The sequence below is a fragment of the Morone saxatilis genome, unplaced genomic scaffold (genome assembly GCF_004916995.1).
Source record: "Morone saxatilis isolate NCDOM2014 unplaced genomic scaffold, NCSU_SB_2.0 Contig21, whole genome shotgun sequence".
Lineage (NCBI taxonomy): Eukaryota > Metazoa > Chordata > Actinopteri > Moronidae > Morone > Morone saxatilis.
The window spans coordinates 19,153,134-19,171,315 of record NW_023339774.1 but is presented as its reverse complement, the minus strand read 5'-3'; the positions used below and the strand labels follow the sequence as shown (position 1 = coordinate 19,171,315).

Genomic DNA, 18,182 nt, shown 5'->3' with positions numbered 1-18,182 from the left:
ATATATATATAAATAAAAATCGACCTGGAGAAATTCCTAAAAAATAAAACATAAAACCTGGAGATTAGCTCCGCCATCTATCTCAAATCTTAACAGGATTAAATGACACTGGAGTTAAGTGTGGGATAGTAATCTGATTAGTGAAGTGGTGAGAAAATGAAAACGCCGATATGTTGAGTGTACAGCTTCACTAATCCCCTCGTCCGCTGCTGAAGGTGCTCCGCAACAAAAGAGGAGACTGCTGCTGTTGTTGCACTGCAGCTGTTAACATTCACGACTGATACCTGGTGGGGGGGGGGGGGGTAGCAGGAACAAAAACATCCACGTTATTAGCTGGAAATGTAGTAGACTGCGTTGCATTGGGGGTATTTGCGTTGACTAGATAAGAGGCAGTACGAGCAGCAATGCAAACAAGCAGCCATGTAAGGTTACAGCTGTTGATGTGAACCGAAAACACAGACAGCTGCTTCAAATCTGCTCTATTCTTCCATTTAACGCTCCTATTAGAGCACTAATGTGGCCACGTGTATTAATAAAGCGGGTGAAGTTCGTATAAACATGTAATATTATAATTTCACTGTTAGAAATAGGCCGATTTAACGCCAAGACCCAACGTCGGACAGCATCAGAATGGGACCCCAGCGTAACGACGGTGTTCTGCGGCTAGCAGCGATGCTAACATGTTGTACCACACAGACAAAAAAAAAAAAAAAGACAGACACAAAAGACACTAACCTGAATTACTGTCGAGTCAGCGTCTCATTTAACGGCGTCCCAAGGTTGTGAGCCAGGTGCTACTATCCGAAAAAAAAAAAAAACGTGCAGAGAAGTTGGCATTAAGGTAGTTTACACAGATTTCGCTTCGGGGTTAGTTCAATAAGGTAGCTTTCGCTGGGGTTAGCAGCTAACGTGGCTAACGCTGCCCACTTTAAAGAGCAACTCGAAGCTGGCCCAGTTCGCACATTCTCCTCAGCAAAGCCGTCCTCAAGTTGTTTCACTCAGTCGTCCTCCCCTCCTCCTCCTCGGTTGTTTTCAGACGTGGGGAAAGGAGGAAAAAAAAAAAAAAAAAAGTAGTATTTACCTTCCAAATGTCACTCGAACAAAACTAACCGACGAAGGCGAAGACAGGCGAAAATGTGCTCCTTAATTGGTTCAGACTTAAAACACAGAGAGCATTAAAAAAATCCAAAATGTCCACGACATTCAGCAAGGAAATACAAAAGGCAAAAAAAAAAATGCGAACGACCTCCGGCAGAGCGACAGCTTTTTTCATCTAAAGTGTGCCGCACCCAGGTGTTTTCAGTCATAATCTCCTTTCGTTTAATCACGCAGCTACATTAGGCGAGAGTCGAGGTGAAGCTACATACAGGCTGTTTTTAAGAGCAACATGAAGCGGTGGGGTTTCTTCGTCTTCTCCCTTTGCTGCGACCTCCGTGCTTACATGTAGGAGTGGGCTGTCCACCAGAAGTCGCCTTTCCAGCTACACCGACCCTCCTCCCCCCCTCTCTGATGGTGCTTTTACTACCCGGACACCTAATAGTTGAGAATCTCCCTTAATCTATTTATATTAACATTTTATTCTCTCTCTAATTAGGCTCAGGAAGTGTATTCACTCACACTACATACAGTAAAAAAATGTTCTAGATACATATATATATATATATAAAAGGTGGTGGCAGTATTTACAACAGTTTGACTATGTATGGTAGTCAAAAGAATGGGTATTTTATTTAAATACGTTTTTTTTTATCAGTCAAACAATAAGATTCATTTATCTTTTCATATTAAACTCACATACCAATAGCACAAAAAGTAGCTATCCTGTGGCGCCCCCTGGTGTCAAATAGGTTTTTTGTTAACCTTGCAGGGGAATTTTAATAAATCCCCAAAATATGCAAACCCCCCTTTTCTTCCACAATATGGTAATTACCACATTTTCCTAATCCTGTTCATCAGAAGAGAGATTTGTAGATATTTTCATCACAATAGCTTAATGCCTTTTAAGGAGGGAATTTATATAATAAATATATAAAAAGGTGTTCGCAGTAAGATTTTGAGATCCATCTCACTTGAACATGTGCAGTTTTAACATCCCATACTGTGTGTAAGACCTAGTGCCTTTGACATAATATCCAATCACTACATCTATATCTGTAAATGTTTAAATCTCTTAAATATAAAGGGAAATTTTATGTATTTTCTGCCCCCCAAAAAGATATAATGATCACTTTGTTTGCATAAGAATCTAACAGCTTTAGGTAATCTTTTATCACTTAAAAAAAGTGATTATATTAGTGCCACAATCAAGTGATTAACAGCTTTATAATGCACATAACTTACAGCTGTGCAAACACCTGCCAGGCCTTTTCCACGGAAGACATTTTGACAGGAAATGTGAAATGTAAACAGTGACATTAATGATGTCTGAATTCCCTTTAGCTGCTTCCTTTCCAGGGTTGTGGTATCGTGCATGCTGGCTCATTAACACACTGCCGTGGCTTACTGGGACACTTTTATAGACCGAAGATATCCTTTTTAATTTAATTTTAATTAATAACACATGTACTTTCTTTGCTGTGAAAAATTACTAAGAAGTACATATCATTATGAGGATTCTCCACGATCTACTGTACATTCGAACAAATGCCAACAGGTAGAAATGATCAAGTAGAAAAACCTAAACACAGTAAATTTAAGCAAGGCCATGTTTTTACTGACATGAACCTGCATCCGGACAATTAAAATATACCCTGCTTTGACTAAAAGATTCTCAAAAGGCTATGCAACATTACAATGTTTCTGTTTACTGAGACTTAATGAGTCCTTTGCACTGAAAGAAGGCATCCTGGCATGGGCCACGTCCGAGGAAGGTCTTCAGCATGTCCACTCCATCCACAGAGCCGCCTGCTTCCAGAATCACCCTCCTGTACTCTTTTCCAACCTGTGTTAAAGCAGACAGGTACTTAGAAAGATATTTTCCACAAAAAGTAAGATGTATTTTTTTAAAAGAAAGTGATATAACATGATAGATAAAGTGATAGTCATACCCACCTTTGGATTCATAATACCTTCCTTCTTAAAGCGGCTGAAAAAAATGTCCATGGAGTAGACTTCACTCCAGAGATAGCTATAGTACTGACCATCATATCCTCCCGCCAGGTGGCTGAAACTGGCCGTCATATTGGTACCTGCAGAGGACATTAAAATGGTCTTTGTGACAAATCATTAACACACTTTCCCCCCAAAAAATTAAATTCTCATCACTGATAAAAATCCTGATGCTCATTAGCCAACACTTGCAGTGCTACTGTTGCTGATGTTTTTACTGACCTGGTGTAGCAGGAACACCCAGGATGTCCCGGCAATGCTTTGCAAACACCTCCGTTGTATCTGCATGAGGGCTTGTGTGTAGTGACTGGTCCACTTTACTAAGGACTACCTGGCGCAGGTTCATTAGTCCTAAAGAGGTTAAACCAGTCAACACATCAACAAAGACTCTAGATTTCTGTATAAGAAATGTAAGAACTCAAAATGTGTCTGACCAGTGTTGGCTACTCTGGATGCGATCAGTTTGTCGAGCAGGTTGTCTGGGATTGGTGTGCCGTCTTTGTAGTGGCGAGACATTCTTCTCAGAGGCTCCTTCTCCCAAACCCAGTTCTCAAGCATCTGCGAAGGCACCTCCACAAAGTCCGTCTCCACCAGGGTGCCACTGAATTCTGAAAAAGTGGTCTAATATAAAGACAGGTAAGCTTAGTTTAAGTTCAATCATTCCAATTATTATACAAAGTATGTGCAAATGTAAGGAAACCACTGATGCCTACCTTAGAGCAGAGCTCGTGCATAACATGACCAAACTCATGAAAATAAGTCTCCACTTCATGGTGCTGGAGGAGAGAGGGACAACCTTTTCTGGGCTTGGTAAAGTTAGCCACCATAGCTGCCACTGGAAGCCTGCGTTTCCCATCAGGTCCTCTGCAGCCCGGTTGGAGCCCAAAGCAGGCTGCATGGCCATACTTTCCTTCCCTGGTGGAAGACAAGGTTGCAAATGTCACCCCAACAAGACTCAATCTAAACATTATTAGGAAGAAATTTCTCTACAAAGATCAAAAGCTCTTGTCACTGATAGCTTCAATCTAAGTTCTCCACCTTGGATGCAAGTCGAGGTAGAACTGGCCAATCTCCTCTCCAGTTTCAGTGTCGTGGGCTGAGTAAAGCGTGACGTTTTCATGCCACACGTGAGCATGGTCCACCTCTGTGAATGTGAGACCCAGCAGTTCCTGGTAGATACCAAACAGTCCCTGTGTCACCACATCAAGCGGGAAATACTCAATCAGTTTGTCCTTGTTCACAGCAAACTTGCACTGCTCCACTTGATTCATGTAGTAGGGCAAGTCCCACGCATTGATCTGTCCGTCAAACTGATAGCCCTTCATCAAGCACTCCCTCTTCTTTAGTGCAAGAATATATTTCCTCTCCTTGATTCCAATGGGCTTCAGTGTTTCATAGAATGTATCTGCAAAGTGGGAAAAAAGAAGAGACAGATGTTATACTAAAGACCTTCCACAAATGTACTACAGTAAATAATACTACTATAATAACAAAATATTGACACACTCATTCAGTCCATTTCTACTATGTGATATATGACCACATGCCTTCATGAGCTATAAATTACTGCATGTTACACTACATACAAGAGGCATGTAGTGCAACATCCACTAAATGACATGCAAAAGGCATGAGGTGTAGTATTTCTCTCTTCTAGTTTAGTCTTTCTACTTCCCCATCCGTGCCGTCCATCTGTCCAATGAAGTTTATTTTTCCATTGCCAAGCCGTTATCAGATGCCGTGGGTGCTCATCTTAAATGACACATAATGTTTGTAAATGTGAGTGTGTGCCTGTGAGGCGAGATGCCGAAGGGGGTCATACCCAAAAAGTCAGACACATTGCTTGCATTCTTGGCCATGTTAATCTCCAGCACATAGTTTGCATGGCTACTGTAGCCAAGTAAGTCTGCGACCTTTGCCCTCAGTTGTATCAACTCTTCCAGGATCCCTGTGTTTACCTAGTAAAATAGAGTAAGATATGCAGATCAGACAATGTATACAATAGACACATTTTACAAAATTTCTAATTTTGCCAATTAAAAGTTATAATCCTCAAGTTTTCAGTCCTGGTTGATGTAGCGATACGAGATTTCTGGCATTAGCAAACGCCCGTTGAGCAGCTACTTTGTCGGAAATACAGCAGAAGAGCAACTGGTGTATGTGTTTACAGCGTAGCCGTGCTGCACAAGGCACCAGTAGCTTTTCACACACCGGCAGGGCGCAGTCAGAGGAGTGGAAGGTGTGCAGCCTGTCACCTGCAACTCACATGTAACCGCTCCTTCCTGTTCCACCTNNCAGTAAGAAATGTTTGGTTTGCATGAGCAGTGATTTAATACAGCTCTGATATACGACTGTAGGAGAATGAATAGTAAACAGTGAGGCTGATATCTATGTGTGTAGGTCGGTAATTTGAGTCCAGAGCAGGAATGGCGGAATCCATTTAGACATAAATTCCAATTACTGAATGTAAATTCACTGAATGGCTATTTCTCATAGAAATAACTATCCATGACATCAAAAACAGGGTTTAATTCCCTAAAAAAATAAGACAGGGCTGCAGGGGTATATGAACAAGTTAAAACAGACAAGGCTTTCTGTGGTTGGGAAAGTGTAGGATACACAGATTTAAACTCAGACTCCAGTTACCTCTTTACACCTGCTGTGAAAAGCTGTTTCCATCTTCCTCCTAGTCTCAGGATTGTGACACCTCTTCATCAGGGGGAAGTAATGGGGATATTCAAGAGTCACTTTATACCGCCCATCTGCTGCCTTGTCCAGTCCATTGAGATAGCTATCAGCTAGCCCACCTTAACAGAAGAGGACAGCAGCATAAATGAAAATAGTCAAAGCTTAATAATATTATACGGTTGACTAGATTGAGATTTATGCATATAGTTTACCCAATTCACGCTCAGAGAAAAGAAGAAACGTGTTGTCCTCGTTCAGATTCTTGTTAAACTCAATCGAGAGTTCACTTATAAGCTTGGAAGTTCTTTTTATTTCCTTGGGAGAGAAAAGGAGTAGAATTTTAGAAGAAAAGTCAGGAATGGTGTAATAATTCAACAATTACAAGCAGAATTTGTGATCAAAAAGAGTTACCCAACACTCAATCTTCAAAAATAAAATGAAAAACTTGTCTTTTAATACAGTTAGAGGTGCATTCTGATTCTATCAATACTGAGTAAAACATGCTTCTTTGTATTATGATCAATTGAGGCAAAACATATAAATGCTTATTTTTCTAACATCAAGAGTCAAACTCTTTCAATATACCAGCAATGTACATGGTCAAAACTAGCTATAAATCACATCACATATTGTATTACCTCTTGTATATCTACAGACAGGTGCAATCCATTCCGCTTGCCTAATGTAACAAGTCGGTCTAAGAATCTCTTTTCTTCGGGTGAAAGATTGTCTTGGAGCTTTTTCTGTCAGAAAATAATGACACAAGATAAACACATCTCTTCGTGTATGCAGGCTAAATTTATTCACCTATTTATGGTGCATGTCAGCCAGCCAAGGATAAGATATGGCATTGGCTACCACTGGCTGCCTGGTTAGAGCAGATTACATTTCTTTCCTAAGCAAAATAGGAACCAGCGGTGGGGTCAAATGAGGGTATAGTATCACTAGCCTTAATATGAAACACTTCTATCTATCATTTGTTGCCGCCTGGCTGACATAAAATGTGAATATAATCTCTCATTGGCATAGCTACTGTGGTAACTGCATCAAATCCTCACACATTAGATTTGATTAACTTCAGATTTTATGGGTAAGACTATATTAACACCTCATTATCTTAGTGGACTAGAGGCCTAATTAAAAGATCAACCTTCCCCTCCCTCATGTTGTGAGCGTATATTCAAGTAGATATTATACGAGCCGTACCTGCAAGGCAGTGATTCGCTTGAACACATCTTCCCTCATACTTATCTCCACATCAAACTCAGAAAGTTTCTTGTCTGCCTCTGTGCTCGCTGTCCGAACCTCTTTAGAAGGGAAAACATACTGGGGGAAATCGAGAACATGGCGGGATGCTGAGGGAACAGAATGAACACAAATAGACAGCAGGAATGTCACTAGGATTTGTGCAAAATTGGAATAAGAAAAACAGCCTGATGCATTAAAAAAAATTATAGATTTATTCCATGAAAAAAAAGACCAAAACCAAAAATGTGTTAGTTACTTTCCAACTTCTCTACTGAAGATCTAAAGCTTCAAAAACATTTCTAAATTTTAAAAAAGGCTCATTGATTTCCTAAAAGAGCAGGACACTGACGGATTCAGCAAACTTTACTCAATCAAGAGTAAATAGGGTGTTTGTTAGGGACTATTTTCAGCTGTGGATTAATACAGATTTTGTGCTATAGTTAATATTTAGATGTATATGGGAAAAAAAAAAAAAAAAAACGTTCATGGCAATGAAGGAACATGTCTTTTGGACAACAATGAACTCTATGGCACAGAGCCTATGGCTACATGGACAATTCATTGTTGGTTTTGGTCTTTTCGTGCAAGTTTTGAATATCACTAGACTTCTCCTTAAAGTACTTACATGCATAATCCAGCCTGACGTTAGCTAAGGCTTTCAGCGTGTTTTCGACACACACGTTTTCTATCTTTAGAGATCCAATGTCATCATAGACCTTCTTCACTCTGTTAATCAAACTGTCCGTGGTGGTCCTGATCTCAGCCGGAGACAGGTCCCATCTCAGTGTGTTTCTCTCATCTCCTGCCTGAGAGCAGTCTCTGGCAGGTGTCACAGACCCATTCTGGATGGTCATTCTCAGGACAGGTTTATATGCGCTGTAAAACAAATTAGACAGTATAACTTCAAAAGTTCAGAATGACATTTCGCATGAAAACAGGTGGCACTAATATAAAGCAATAAATCCTTCAAGGTCAAACTTAAAAATGTGCTCTGCATTTTTTCCATGCTAAGCAGTGACCTTTACCCCATGTCCACTCAGTGTAAGGTTACATTGCATGGCAGTAAAAGCCTTTCAAAACAGGTTCATAAGAGCGTGGGATAATTATAAAGGCAGCAATGACAAATCCCAGCCAAAACCTCGCCAGCTATCAGTTTTAATACCCCCTTTTTTATGGCCAGCAGGTGTAAACATAATGCAATTACGAATTAGTTGAATGTAGCTGGTAACCCTCCACTTATCTGTCGCACAGGTGCTAAATAAAACGATTTAACATGACAGCCACTCAGCAGCGGTGTGTCTCTCATGAAGCATACCTGCAAAGCGCCCGGCAGACTACAACTCTTAACGCACACATGCCAGCGGTTTCATGCGCTTTCCTCCGTGCAAGCACACCACACTTTGTTCTCCTCTTACTGTGGTTCAGCAGCAGCAGCACTAACACCAGCAGCAGCAGCACTGCTCTCCCTCTCTCTTACATGTGGAGAAGGCTTCCTTTATTTCCGCTGTCACCGCGCATGCGCCGAGGAGGATGAGATCGAGCTGACACACAAGTCCTCATGACGCGGTAGCGGCAGACAGCTGGATAAGAGCTCAGGTAGGTGGGCGGCCGGGGGAGGGGGTACTGAATAAGCATCCTTTGGCACAATGTTATTTATAAATTGTCTTCATGGTGTGTTTTTTGGAGGCTTTTTGCTCTGAGGTTGGGCTTTATTTCCTCTCCTCGCACTGTTTTTTTTTTTACTGTGATTGTTTGAGCCAGCATCACACGAGCTGCCCAGTGCGCGAGCCCTGCTGTGCTCTGTTAAATGACAAACCTGCCGCTGTCATCGCCTCCTTTCCATTCAGTGCATTGTATATATGTATTGTTTTTGTTTACAACACAATGCCTGTGCAGGGTATGAAAACATAGCTCGCCTCCCAATATGGTATTACATCACAGCTTCTGCATCACTGCATTTACGTGTGTCAACACACACACACACACACACACACTGAGGGAGGAGTGGCTGTGCTAGCCAAAGCTAAATGAACATAACAACGGATGGCATCAGCACGTGATGGAAATATGAGGGAGTGTTTGTGTGTGCAGATCAGACCCAGGGGGACATGGAGTCAAATTAGAGTTCATTTGGTGGCCCTTCTTTAAGCCCCTGCTGCTAACTAATATGATTGCAAGTGCTTTGATCACACAGAGAGACAAACTAACTGAAACAGCCAGCTTATTAATGGAGCAATTGCTTCTTCTTCTTCTTCTTTTTTGGTATAAGCAAGACTCATTTTGCTTTCATCCTCCAATGAGTTGTCTTGGAAACAAGAGCCAAATGCTCCACCAGCATCTTTTCTAGTTGTAGAAATAGATAATAACAGTAAGGAGGCTCCTGGGCAAGAAATGTGCTGTCGGGCCCATATTGTGGTCATTTGATTTAACACTGCTTTATTTAGGAGCATGCACCGTGTGAGCACGGGGCCCATAAATAAGCTAAAATGCAAGGTCTGCTTTAGTTGATATCCTTGGCATATTCCTTAACAAATGTAATTAATTAAATCAACAAAGATCTATTGACTTGACTCAGTGGCATTCTGGGATAAATGTGGGCAGCTACCCACATTTCCCAGTTGATAATCCGGCCCTGGATTAATTACCCAGGACTGTGGTAGAGGCCTATAACCACCAAACATGCAACCACACACATGAATACAGCAATGATGAACAAAACACACGCTTAAATAATGCACAACTAATGATTAATGATAATTAAATGCATGTATTAAAGGCCCTGACAGTTTTCTGACAGAACTCCCACTCAGTCCTGGTGAAGCAGATTATTATTCATTTTTGATTGTTAAACTCTGCATAAATAATACCAAAAGATGTGTGTTGTTTGTGTTTTCAGAGGCTTTAATACAAGAAGTATCATGAATTCCCGTTGGCCACTTTGAAATAAATGATCAGGCCACTTTGAGTTTATGTGATTATGCTTAATAGAGAGTCAAGTAACTGTTGTTACTTCACAGTTACTTCATACAGTAGTTTCATTGACAGCCTATGCCTACCTAGAATCCAGTTACATAAGACAGCCCCATGGTAGTCAGATACAATCATCTACAGGCTGCTACACGACTCGATGGGCTTTGTTTATGTCACGTTTTCGAGCTAGGGGATGGAACGTGAGTTTTGATTTATTATGATATTTTTGTTGTTGAACCAACAACCAAAACCAACATCTGCAGCAGGTGCCAGACACGTTTATGTCAACAGTTTATATAGTAATAAAGGTAGAAGGCAATGTTAATGTTGTGTCAGGAGTCTGATTGTGTGTTTATTACTAGAGATTTTCCAGCCACAGGTTCATATGTTTGTGAAAATAAATACTGTTCTGCAAGCATGCGTGGATCTGAAATTCCCTTTTCTTTGTAGTTAGATTCCATCTAATTTGTGGCATATAAATCAATACATGTATCATTTATTGATGATCCATTAAGTAATCACAAAAACATGATGACTTGATCATTTTTTAACAGCTCGTAAAACTATTCATACAAATCTTGCATTCATCCATCGAAAGTCATGTATTAGCAATGCATTACGTGTGTGTGTGTGTGTCACCCTATGAATATTATAGTCATTGGTGTGTGGGTGCCTTTCTGTTTCACTCCAACAACTTCCTGTTCCCAGCAGTTTCTAGGTAAAAATGGCAGTGGAGAAGCGTCTGGCATTCTCTATTGTGCAGTTCCTACGAGATCAAACACATTGCGGCGCTTTGAATTCTGATGAGCAGGAGAGCCTTGAAGGTAGGTCAGCTCACCGTGCACTTAGAGTTTGGAAAGCGCCTTTACAAATATAGGACACCCCGCTCCTGTCCTGTCCATTTGAAAATATATATGTTCTTAGTTTGCTAAGTTTGCTTGATGTAGGGAGAATAAACAGAAGTGGCTAGAAATAAGGCTATAATATGTAATGTCTGCGGTGGCGTGTTTAATCCAATGTGAAACAGGACAGTTTACATTTCTCACTCTGAATGTGCAGCCAAGTTCTGACTCACCATATAATACTGTTAAGACCAATTGTTTAGCCGTTATCTCCCTAATGTAATTGATCTCGTCAACGTTATCCTGTCACTGCAGTTGCGATACAGTGTTTGGAGACTACCTTTAAGATCAGCTCCAGTGACTGCCATCTTGCTGTGCCACAGCCTCTGAAGGAGATATTCCTCAACTCCCTCCTCAAGGTGGGTGCTGCACCTTAAATCTCCACCAAACACGGGACCGATGCTTTTACATACAAAGGCAGTATGGTTGTATGTGTAGATGGACTCAGTGACTCGGCTTGTGCGGCGTCAGTATGTGTTTAAAGCAAGATAAACCTTTCCCACGTCAGACAGTGCTCGCTGGCATGAGTTATTGGCAAGCCCATGTATTTAATTAATCATTAAGGATATTACAACTATGCTTCTCCCCCTGTAAAAATCAAAATGTCCGCCATAATAACAGTCTTTTGTACAGTAAATCACATCAATGTCTTTTTCTATTTTTAAACGCAGAATGACAACCTAACCGTACCAGAGACATCCCCATCTCCAGAAGACATTGAACGAGCAGAGCAACTTAAAAATGAAGGTAATGTTCAGACTTATTTTAACTGGAACTGAATTTGTTCTGATACCAGTGCATCCTTATGTAGCCTCCCTGGTAGCAGATCATTATCTTTTGGTACCTCAATTTAAATAATATGATAATGATAATGAGCTTCTTCACAAAATATTTTGGCATCTGTTTTAAATGATATATGATATTGAATTATTTTTACTATTTATCTGTATTATTAAGCTTGTCCTCGGACCACATAATATATTTTACCATGAAGTGTTTGTGCTGTTAAACCATAACCACACAGAGGAGGTAACTCAAAACCTTTAAACACTCATCATTTTAGTATTGTGTGATTTTTAGCTGGTCTACATACACCACAGTGGAAACTGTGAAAAAAAGTGTCTTGTAGTGAATCAACTGATAGTGGCAGCTGTGAAGTGCTAATAACTTCCCCTGTGAGACATATTGTAAGTTTGAGCTCTGCCTTTTAAACAGATTTTCCCTCATTTTAAAGACAATTGTTGGGTATCATCATCTGGTTAAGGAATAACACATGTTCAGGGAAGAACCAGCCATAGTTCATGTTAATAAGGAAATATTTGTAAAGCGATACACTGCCTTGATAATCCTAGAAGCACAGCTGCAGTTTCACAGTTATATTATGTGATCAGAAAAATCAGAAAAGCTGCCAGCTACCTGAAGAGGGAACATCTTGGAGCTCTGCAGCTCCTTCTACCTTATGGACTGACTTATTAATAGCTATTTATTTGCAGTCCTGGGGAGAAAGTATTGATCTCTCTTGATCTTAAATTTAAAGTTATATCAATAATGAACTAAAATGGAAATGTTACTAGTACCACAGCGTCCCTTTAAAAAAATAAAATAAAAAAACTTTTGCTGAACTCTATCTTACCAGCCATTTCTTGGGATGGTAAAACTACCTCTATAATAACTTTGGCCCTGTGTTGTAACCCACAGTCTTTCTATGTGTAAATAATCCAATGTTTTTTTTTTAGGTAACAATCACATGAAGGAGGAGAACTACAGATGTGCAGTGGAGTGCTACACAAAGGCCATTGATCTGGACTTAAGAAACGCTGTGTACTATTGTAATAGGTATTTACAACAGCAAGCAACACTGATTTCACACTTTTGTCACCGTTTTGCACTAAACTTTCTACTTCTATTGTGGTTTTTAAACAACAGGAGACAGTCGGTGATGATCAGTGTTTTAACTGGTGCTAGAGAATTGAATCCCTTCCTTGTGCGTTATGTATATGAACACAAACAAGTCTGTGATGGGATCTGAATGTAACACTTTGCAGGGCTGCAGCTCACAGTAAACTGGGAAATTATACAGAGGCAACTGGTGACTGCGAGAGAGCCATTGGGATTGATCCTACCTACAGCAAAGCGTATGGGAGGATGGGGTGAGTTTGACTAAAGACATGCTGTTTGTGTCACAAGAAATGTTTAATGTTATACACTATTACCAGATTTATTTTCAGGGTTTTTTTTTCTCTACGTGATCTCCATAATATTTCAATATTTCCCTTTAATGGTCCCTTTTATGGTTCCAGTTTGGCTTTGACAGCCACAAACAAGTATCCAGAGGCAATTTCCTACTTCAAGAAGGCTTTGGTATTAGACCCCGAGAATGACACCTACAAATCCAACCTGAAGATTGCAGAGCAGAAGCAGAAAGAAGCAACCAGCCCAGTAAGTTAAAACAAGCTGTATTTTTCTGTTAGCCCTCATTTTGTTATGTAGCATAATATAGATATCCTATTAAAGCTTCTAAAGCTCTGTCTATGAATGTGTGCCACAGATAGCGGCTGGATTGGGATTTGACATGGCTAGTTTAATCAACAACCCTGCCTTCATCAGCATGGTAAGAGTCCTAATATATGCACTGTACATAAAAAGCCTGGCTGTTTCATAGGCACAATAGAGGCTGTTCGGTAAACTCACCATTTGTCCTGGAGACAGGTGTCTTATGCTCTCTTTGTCTCTGGCAAGGTTAGACCAGATATTTGCCCTAATTAGTCCCATGAGTGACAGTTAGCCCGTTAATCATCCCAGTTTATTGTCTAGTGGAAAGGGCCTTGTCTGGGACAGGAGAATCCTGACTTGTTAAACGATGACACATGGGAACGTCTGCCAGGCCAAGAACGCTTCTACAAGCATGCCAGAGTTTTACTGCAGCAACAATGACAAGATACATATAAATCAACTAGCTGTGTGTGTGTGTGTGCGTTCAGGGCCCACAGCACAATATACTACATTGTTTCTCCGAATGTGTAATCGGAAATATATTGTCCTGTTTGTGAGAGGCGCAGCGGATTTCAGCTTGATTTCTGTTTATAGGCCGCAAGCGTGATGCAGAACCAACAAGTACAACAGCTGTGAGTGAACATTCGTTGATTGAATTCAGGGTTTTGTAAAGTGCAGTTTCCAAACATACTTTGACTCACTGTGTCGCTGTGCTGTCAGTATGTCTGGAATGATGTCTAATGCGGTCGGGGGTTCTGCAGCAGGAGTGGGTGGACTGTCAGACATTTCCAGTTTGATTGAAGCGTAAGTACTTTCAACTCAAAACCAAAAGGATTAAAAGCACTGTTTGATTATTCATTTAAGAGAGTGGTATATGAGTTATACATGTGAAAGGAATAATTAAATATTTTGGGAAATAGCAGTCTCAGGTCTGTATGGCTACAAAAAACCATGTATTGAACAAACAACAAACAAGGAGCTTTAGAGATGTAGATGCTTAGCTTTGGAAAGAAACCACGTGGCCTGTTTCCTCCTGCATATTACCAGTTTTAATGCTAAGCTAAGTTAACCAACTGCTGGCAGTAGCTTCATATTTATGGTTAAGACATGAGTGGTATCGATCTCCACTCACTCTGGGCAAGAAAGCAAATCATATTTCAACATTTTGTGAACCTGATATCGGATTCAGAGACACAAATCAGTCTCTCATTGAGGCCAACGTTTTTTTAAATGATGCTATAGTTGGAGACCCCTGTACCCTATAAATTGATGCCTATATTTTGATCATATTTTATCACAGCAAACCCAGCATGAGAATCTTCTTTTTGTTTCTGATTTAGTATCAACTTGTACCTGTACTGTAAATGTCCACAATGTGAGGAGATCTTTAGGGGAATTTCTGTTATATTACTGTATATTAAAAACTGAGCTCTTGTTCTGGTAGAAAGCAATTCAGGAAGTAAACAGAGTTATCTCCTCTCGCTATCAGGGGACAGCAATTTGCTCAGCAGATTCAGCAGCAGAACCCAGAGCTGATCGAGCAGTTAAGGAACCACATCCGGAGCCGCTCCTTCAGTGGCAGCGCCGAGGAGCACTCATGATCTACTCAGGTATATTTAAAACCAAACCCCAGCTGACCGTATATAGATTTAAACGTATTTGTATCATTAACACGCATTATTTTGTCTCAGTTTCACATTTTTTTCCAAGGAAGGGCAACCATATGGCGCGATTACAATCTCTACACCCATTTCTTAAAGTCAAATCCCAGGCAAAGCTGGAATGAAGAGACAAGGATGGGGTTTAAGGCACTTTACTGTGACTAAAGGCTCTGGAGCAGAGAGACGAGGGCCTGGAGACTGGACCATGAAATGAAGCATCCCACACATTTAGGGCAAAACATATACTCAAACACCTAAAAAAAAAGAGCCAAGAACTCATTCAGCCTACTGAGAGAACATGAGTAAATTCTTTCTTCAGAGCTTTTACATTCTGCAGAGATCATGTTTTATATGTGCTGAAAATACTGCCCTCTTCATGTTATGAGTTAAGGGTCCTACTGTATAATCGTGAGAGTAGAAAGTTAGGGAGGAATGTACTTTTACAGCATAGCAGGGAACATTTCTGCTTTTTCTCATACAACATCAGGTTTGCCTTGTTTATACTGCATCTTGTTTAATATTATTTTTGTAGACAGAATACACACTACTTGTTTATTGAATGATTAACACCATTCAGTCCTTGAACACGTAGACTCACATCACTGCTTTTCAATAAGTACTACTTAATTTTTGATTAAGACAACAGTTTAATGGTATAGCAGTGTTTGCAGCCTGCATTATGTTGTTATTGCACTTTAGCAAAACTAAATGTCTCCCCTTTAAGCCTATTTAATTGTTCATTAACTAGTGACAGAGTATTCAGATTGTTCATTTTGCATGCTCTTAAATCTGGTATTTGAGATCAGATGCTTTATGGAAACAAATAGGTATGCTAGGGCAGCACAATGTTTTGTCTAAAACATGTGAATAAATGTCTACTGAAATGAAACTACTCGCACTCATGCTTGTATTTTTTGCCTTTGTGTCATTATTATGAAAGATGCAGAGTGTATTTTGTGTTAAATCATATATTTAAAGTGGGAGAGGCTCAGTTTGAATACTAGATCTAATCCTATCCCAGAGAATCCTAGTGGTTTAGCAGTCTCACACTTTAAAGGGGAAATCCACCAATTTAGTCCTTCTCAGCTTGTCTGAGAAAATACAGCAGATAAGATCAATCTGATGTGGTTTATTTAATATATCTTACACACATTTCAGTGGCATTTAACAAATACCACTTCCCATAAGCCTCAGACTTTAGCATGCTAAACATCATGGCTCGACAAAAGAGTCAGTAGTCAGTATACACCAGTTTCTGTTTAGGTTAAATGGCTCTTCACTATATAAAATAATGTTAATGTAACACTAATATTACAATTACTTAAGTACTTGCTGCAGTAGCATCTTCAGATAAGTTCAATACCTGGTCACCATTTCAATAGTTACCATTGTATTTAAAAATGTGTCTTAAAAAACAAGAAATCCATGTAATCATCATGTTTAAAGAAAGGATCAGTGCAGCCTACAAGCATTAAACAGACTTATATAATGTCTTTAAAAATGACAAACAATAAAAGGATTATTCAATACTCATATTGTGTCTGGGAGCATTTTTAATGACAAAAGCCACCATTGACACCATTAAATAGGTTTGGAAAAGCAATAGGAAATCAAAGATTACAGAGATTTTATTAACATTTATGCACATTTACATTATTATTTTCAAAGAAAGTGATTTATATTATTCACAATTCATTTTAAAATACAGTATTATCCCCTCAGGTTGCAAAAAGAGTGAAATGTCAGCGTTATGTCCAGAATTCCACTGTTGGTCCATTCATACCTAAAATGCAAAAAAGGTCAATAAAATTCCTAGCACTCGTTGCTCGTGTACGGGCAGACCACACACACTTGTGCGATGTCATCATATTCGTACGTCCTCTTCAGAAATGTATCTGTGAGTCTCAGTCCGGAAATGCTCTGAAACAAACAGGTGAGGACTTTAGTGAGCAAGAACAGCATGGGGGATATCAGCCAACAGTTTTCCTGTGTGGATCTTACCTGCAGACCCTGGACGGATGAGAGGAGTATGAGGGGCAGAGAGAGGAAGGCACCAGGACTAAGTTTCCCCAGCTGTCTCCCTGATACACCACACCAGTGGATCGACCTGGTGTTACACATCTCCAGCACCAGGTCCATGGTTCTTTCGCTACAACACAAAGGTCACGAAAAAGGTTGTAATTCAATAATGTAATCATTGATGATTAAATAGTACCTAAGGCTGTTTCCTATGGGCAGCAAGACAACTATTGGACTGTGGGTTTTTACCTGCAGTTGGTGATTTTACAGGTAATGTCAAAAGGTTCTTCGAGGTTAACAGTGTCAGGAATCATCTCCAAGGACAGCCTGATATCTCCATAGCCTGGAGCCTGAAGGACATACAAGGATGGAACAAAAATAAACCTAAGAAGATAGAAAAATTTGAGATCCCTCCGTAGCATACATCCAAAAAAAGCTTCTAAATACCATTCTTTGCAGCTGACTGGTCTGTAGCCTCCCTCTCTCCCCGAGATTGGTCTTCCATACGATGTCAAGCTTGCCTATCACCGTCACACCCTTGATGACGCCGGCCTTCTCTGCGTACTCCGGCTTTGGCTTCAAGCAGTACAGGTACTGCCGTGTGTCCATGGGCTGCAGGTAGGACATTTTCCCAAATGTGGACTCTCTGGCAGCGAAAAAAGTATGAATGAGTGAAGTGTGAATGCTGACAGTAAATACCATCATTCACCTTGTTACAATTACATCACAATGAAGTGCTCTTACCCTTCGTCTCCAGCTGCGACTGTGTTGAGCTCTGTAACGTTGTACATCAGGGAGGGCTCTAGAGAGACCTTCTCCATGAACATCGGTGAGGTGGTGATGTTCTGGATCTGAGCCTCCAGGAACACTTCATCTGTCTGGAGCCGAGAAGCCAGGAGTCAAACTAATATTTGTTGCTCATAATTAAGTATAATTATATCATCTCTAAGGCAAACTGAGCAACACATCAACTTTACTATTAGATATTAAGAGGGGTTAGGCTTAGGCAAAATCCTACTGCCTTAAAGGATAGGTTCAAAATGTTCAAGTCTGTCTTAGACACATGCTCATATGTGCATATCAAGAGTTACTG

At 40.2% G+C, this 18,182-nt stretch overlaps 4 protein-coding genes across 9 annotated transcripts in view; 1 reads left to right on the top strand and 3 right to left on the bottom strand.

Annotated features, from left to right (window-relative positions):
• erbin (erbb2 interacting protein) overlaps positions 1 to 1,459 on the bottom strand; it is a 49,564-nt gene extending 48,105 nt beyond the window's left edge. For 2 of the 3 annotated variants that reach the window (XM_035667509.1, XM_035667506.1), the window contains exon 1: positions 736 to 1,455. The gene's annotated coding sequence lies outside the window, so the exon portion shown is untranslated. Of the gene's footprint in view, positions 1 to 735 lie in introns of all 3 variants that reach the window. The other variant, XM_035667510.1, reaches the window with a different exon arrangement.
• Positions 1,460 to 2,305: 846 nt separating this feature from the next.
• Positions 2,306 to 8,598, bottom strand: nln (neurolysin (metallopeptidase M3 family)). Of its 3 annotated transcripts, none has more exons than XM_035667513.1 (13): positions 8,460 to 8,598; positions 7,670 to 7,920; positions 7,003 to 7,151; positions 6,435 to 6,539; positions 6,009 to 6,111; positions 5,755 to 5,915; positions 4,931 to 5,066; positions 4,147 to 4,513; positions 3,822 to 4,023; positions 3,543 to 3,729; positions 3,331 to 3,459; positions 3,052 to 3,188; positions 2,306 to 2,941 (listed from the first exon to the last, which is right to left on the bottom strand). In XM_035667513.1, exons 2-13 carry the CDS (start codon positions 7,896 to 7,898, stop codon positions 2,804 to 2,806), a joined length of 2,043 nt encoding a protein of 680 aa, XP_035523406.1. In that variant the 5' UTR covers positions 7,899 to 7,920; positions 8,460 to 8,598; the 3' UTR covers positions 2,306 to 2,803. The 3 variants fall into 3 exon arrangements, with proteins under 3 accessions (XP_035523406.1, XP_035523404.1, XP_035523405.1); XM_035667511.1 differs by having other exon boundaries at positions 8,360 to 8,497; XM_035667512.1 differs by lacking the exon at positions 8,460 to 8,598 and adding an exon at positions 8,070 to 8,213 and having other exon boundaries at positions 2,496 to 2,941.
• On the top strand, positions 8,453 to 15,940 carry sgtb (small glutamine-rich tetratricopeptide repeat (TPR)-containing, beta). 2 transcript variants are annotated; one of them, XM_035667515.1, is made up of 12 exons: positions 8,453 to 8,640; positions 10,726 to 10,838; positions 11,172 to 11,275; positions 11,588 to 11,663; positions 12,653 to 12,752; positions 12,962 to 13,066; positions 13,217 to 13,355; positions 13,465 to 13,527; positions 14,004 to 14,041; positions 14,130 to 14,213; positions 14,899 to 15,019; positions 15,101 to 15,940. In XM_035667515.1, the coding sequence occupies exons 2-11, from the start codon at positions 10,739 to 10,741 to the stop codon at positions 15,008 to 15,010; spliced, it is 921 nt and encodes a 306-aa protein (XP_035523408.1). In that variant the 5' UTR covers positions 8,453 to 8,640; positions 10,726 to 10,738; the 3' UTR covers positions 15,011 to 15,019; positions 15,101 to 15,940. The 2 variants fall into 2 exon arrangements, with proteins under 2 accessions (XP_035523408.1, XP_035523409.1); XM_035667516.1 differs by having other exon boundaries at positions 10,723 to 10,838.
• A 244-nt stretch (positions 15,941 to 16,184) lies between these two features.
• trappc13 (trafficking protein particle complex 13) overlaps positions 16,185 to 18,182 on the bottom strand; it is an 8,456-nt gene continuing 6,458 nt past the window's right edge. The window contains exons 9-13 of the mRNA XM_035668258.1: positions 17,834 to 17,967; positions 17,537 to 17,735; positions 17,339 to 17,439; positions 17,072 to 17,219; positions 16,185 to 16,990 (exon numbers count right to left, since the gene is read on the bottom strand). Coding sequence (XP_035524151.1) covers positions 16,883 to 16,990; positions 17,072 to 17,219; positions 17,339 to 17,439; positions 17,537 to 17,735; positions 17,834 to 17,967 — 690 coding nt within the window. The 3' untranslated portion in view covers positions 16,185 to 16,882. The remainder of the gene's footprint in view (positions 16,991 to 17,071; positions 17,220 to 17,338; positions 17,440 to 17,536; positions 17,736 to 17,833; positions 17,968 to 18,182) is intronic.

Bases quoted from the DNA above. Each gene is read 5' to 3' on its own strand.
- nln (XM_035667511.1), bottom strand. From the start codon at position 8,400: ATGTGTGCGTTAAGAGTTGTAGTCTGCCGGGCGCTTTGCAG. The intron at 5,067-5,754 runs GTAACTGGAGTC...CTATTTTACTAG, and splicing joins TTCACAGCAGGTGTAAAGAG to GTAAACACAGGGATCCTGGA. The intron at 3,730-3,821 runs GTAGGCATCAGT...TCTTTATATTAG, and splicing joins TGCACGAGCTCTGCTCTAAG to ACCACTTTTTCAGAATTCAG.
- sgtb (XM_035667515.1), top strand. From the start codon at position 10,739: ATGGCAGTGGAGAAGCGTCTGGCATTCTCTATTGTGCAGTTCCTACGA. The intron at 14,042-14,129 runs GTGAGTGAACAT...CTGTGCTGTCAG, and splicing joins AACCAACAAGTACAACAGCT to TATGTCTGGAATGATGTCTA. The intron at 14,214-14,898 runs GTAAGTACTTTC...TCTCGCTATCAG, and splicing joins ATTTCCAGTTTGATTGAAGC to GGGACAGCAATTTGCTCAGC.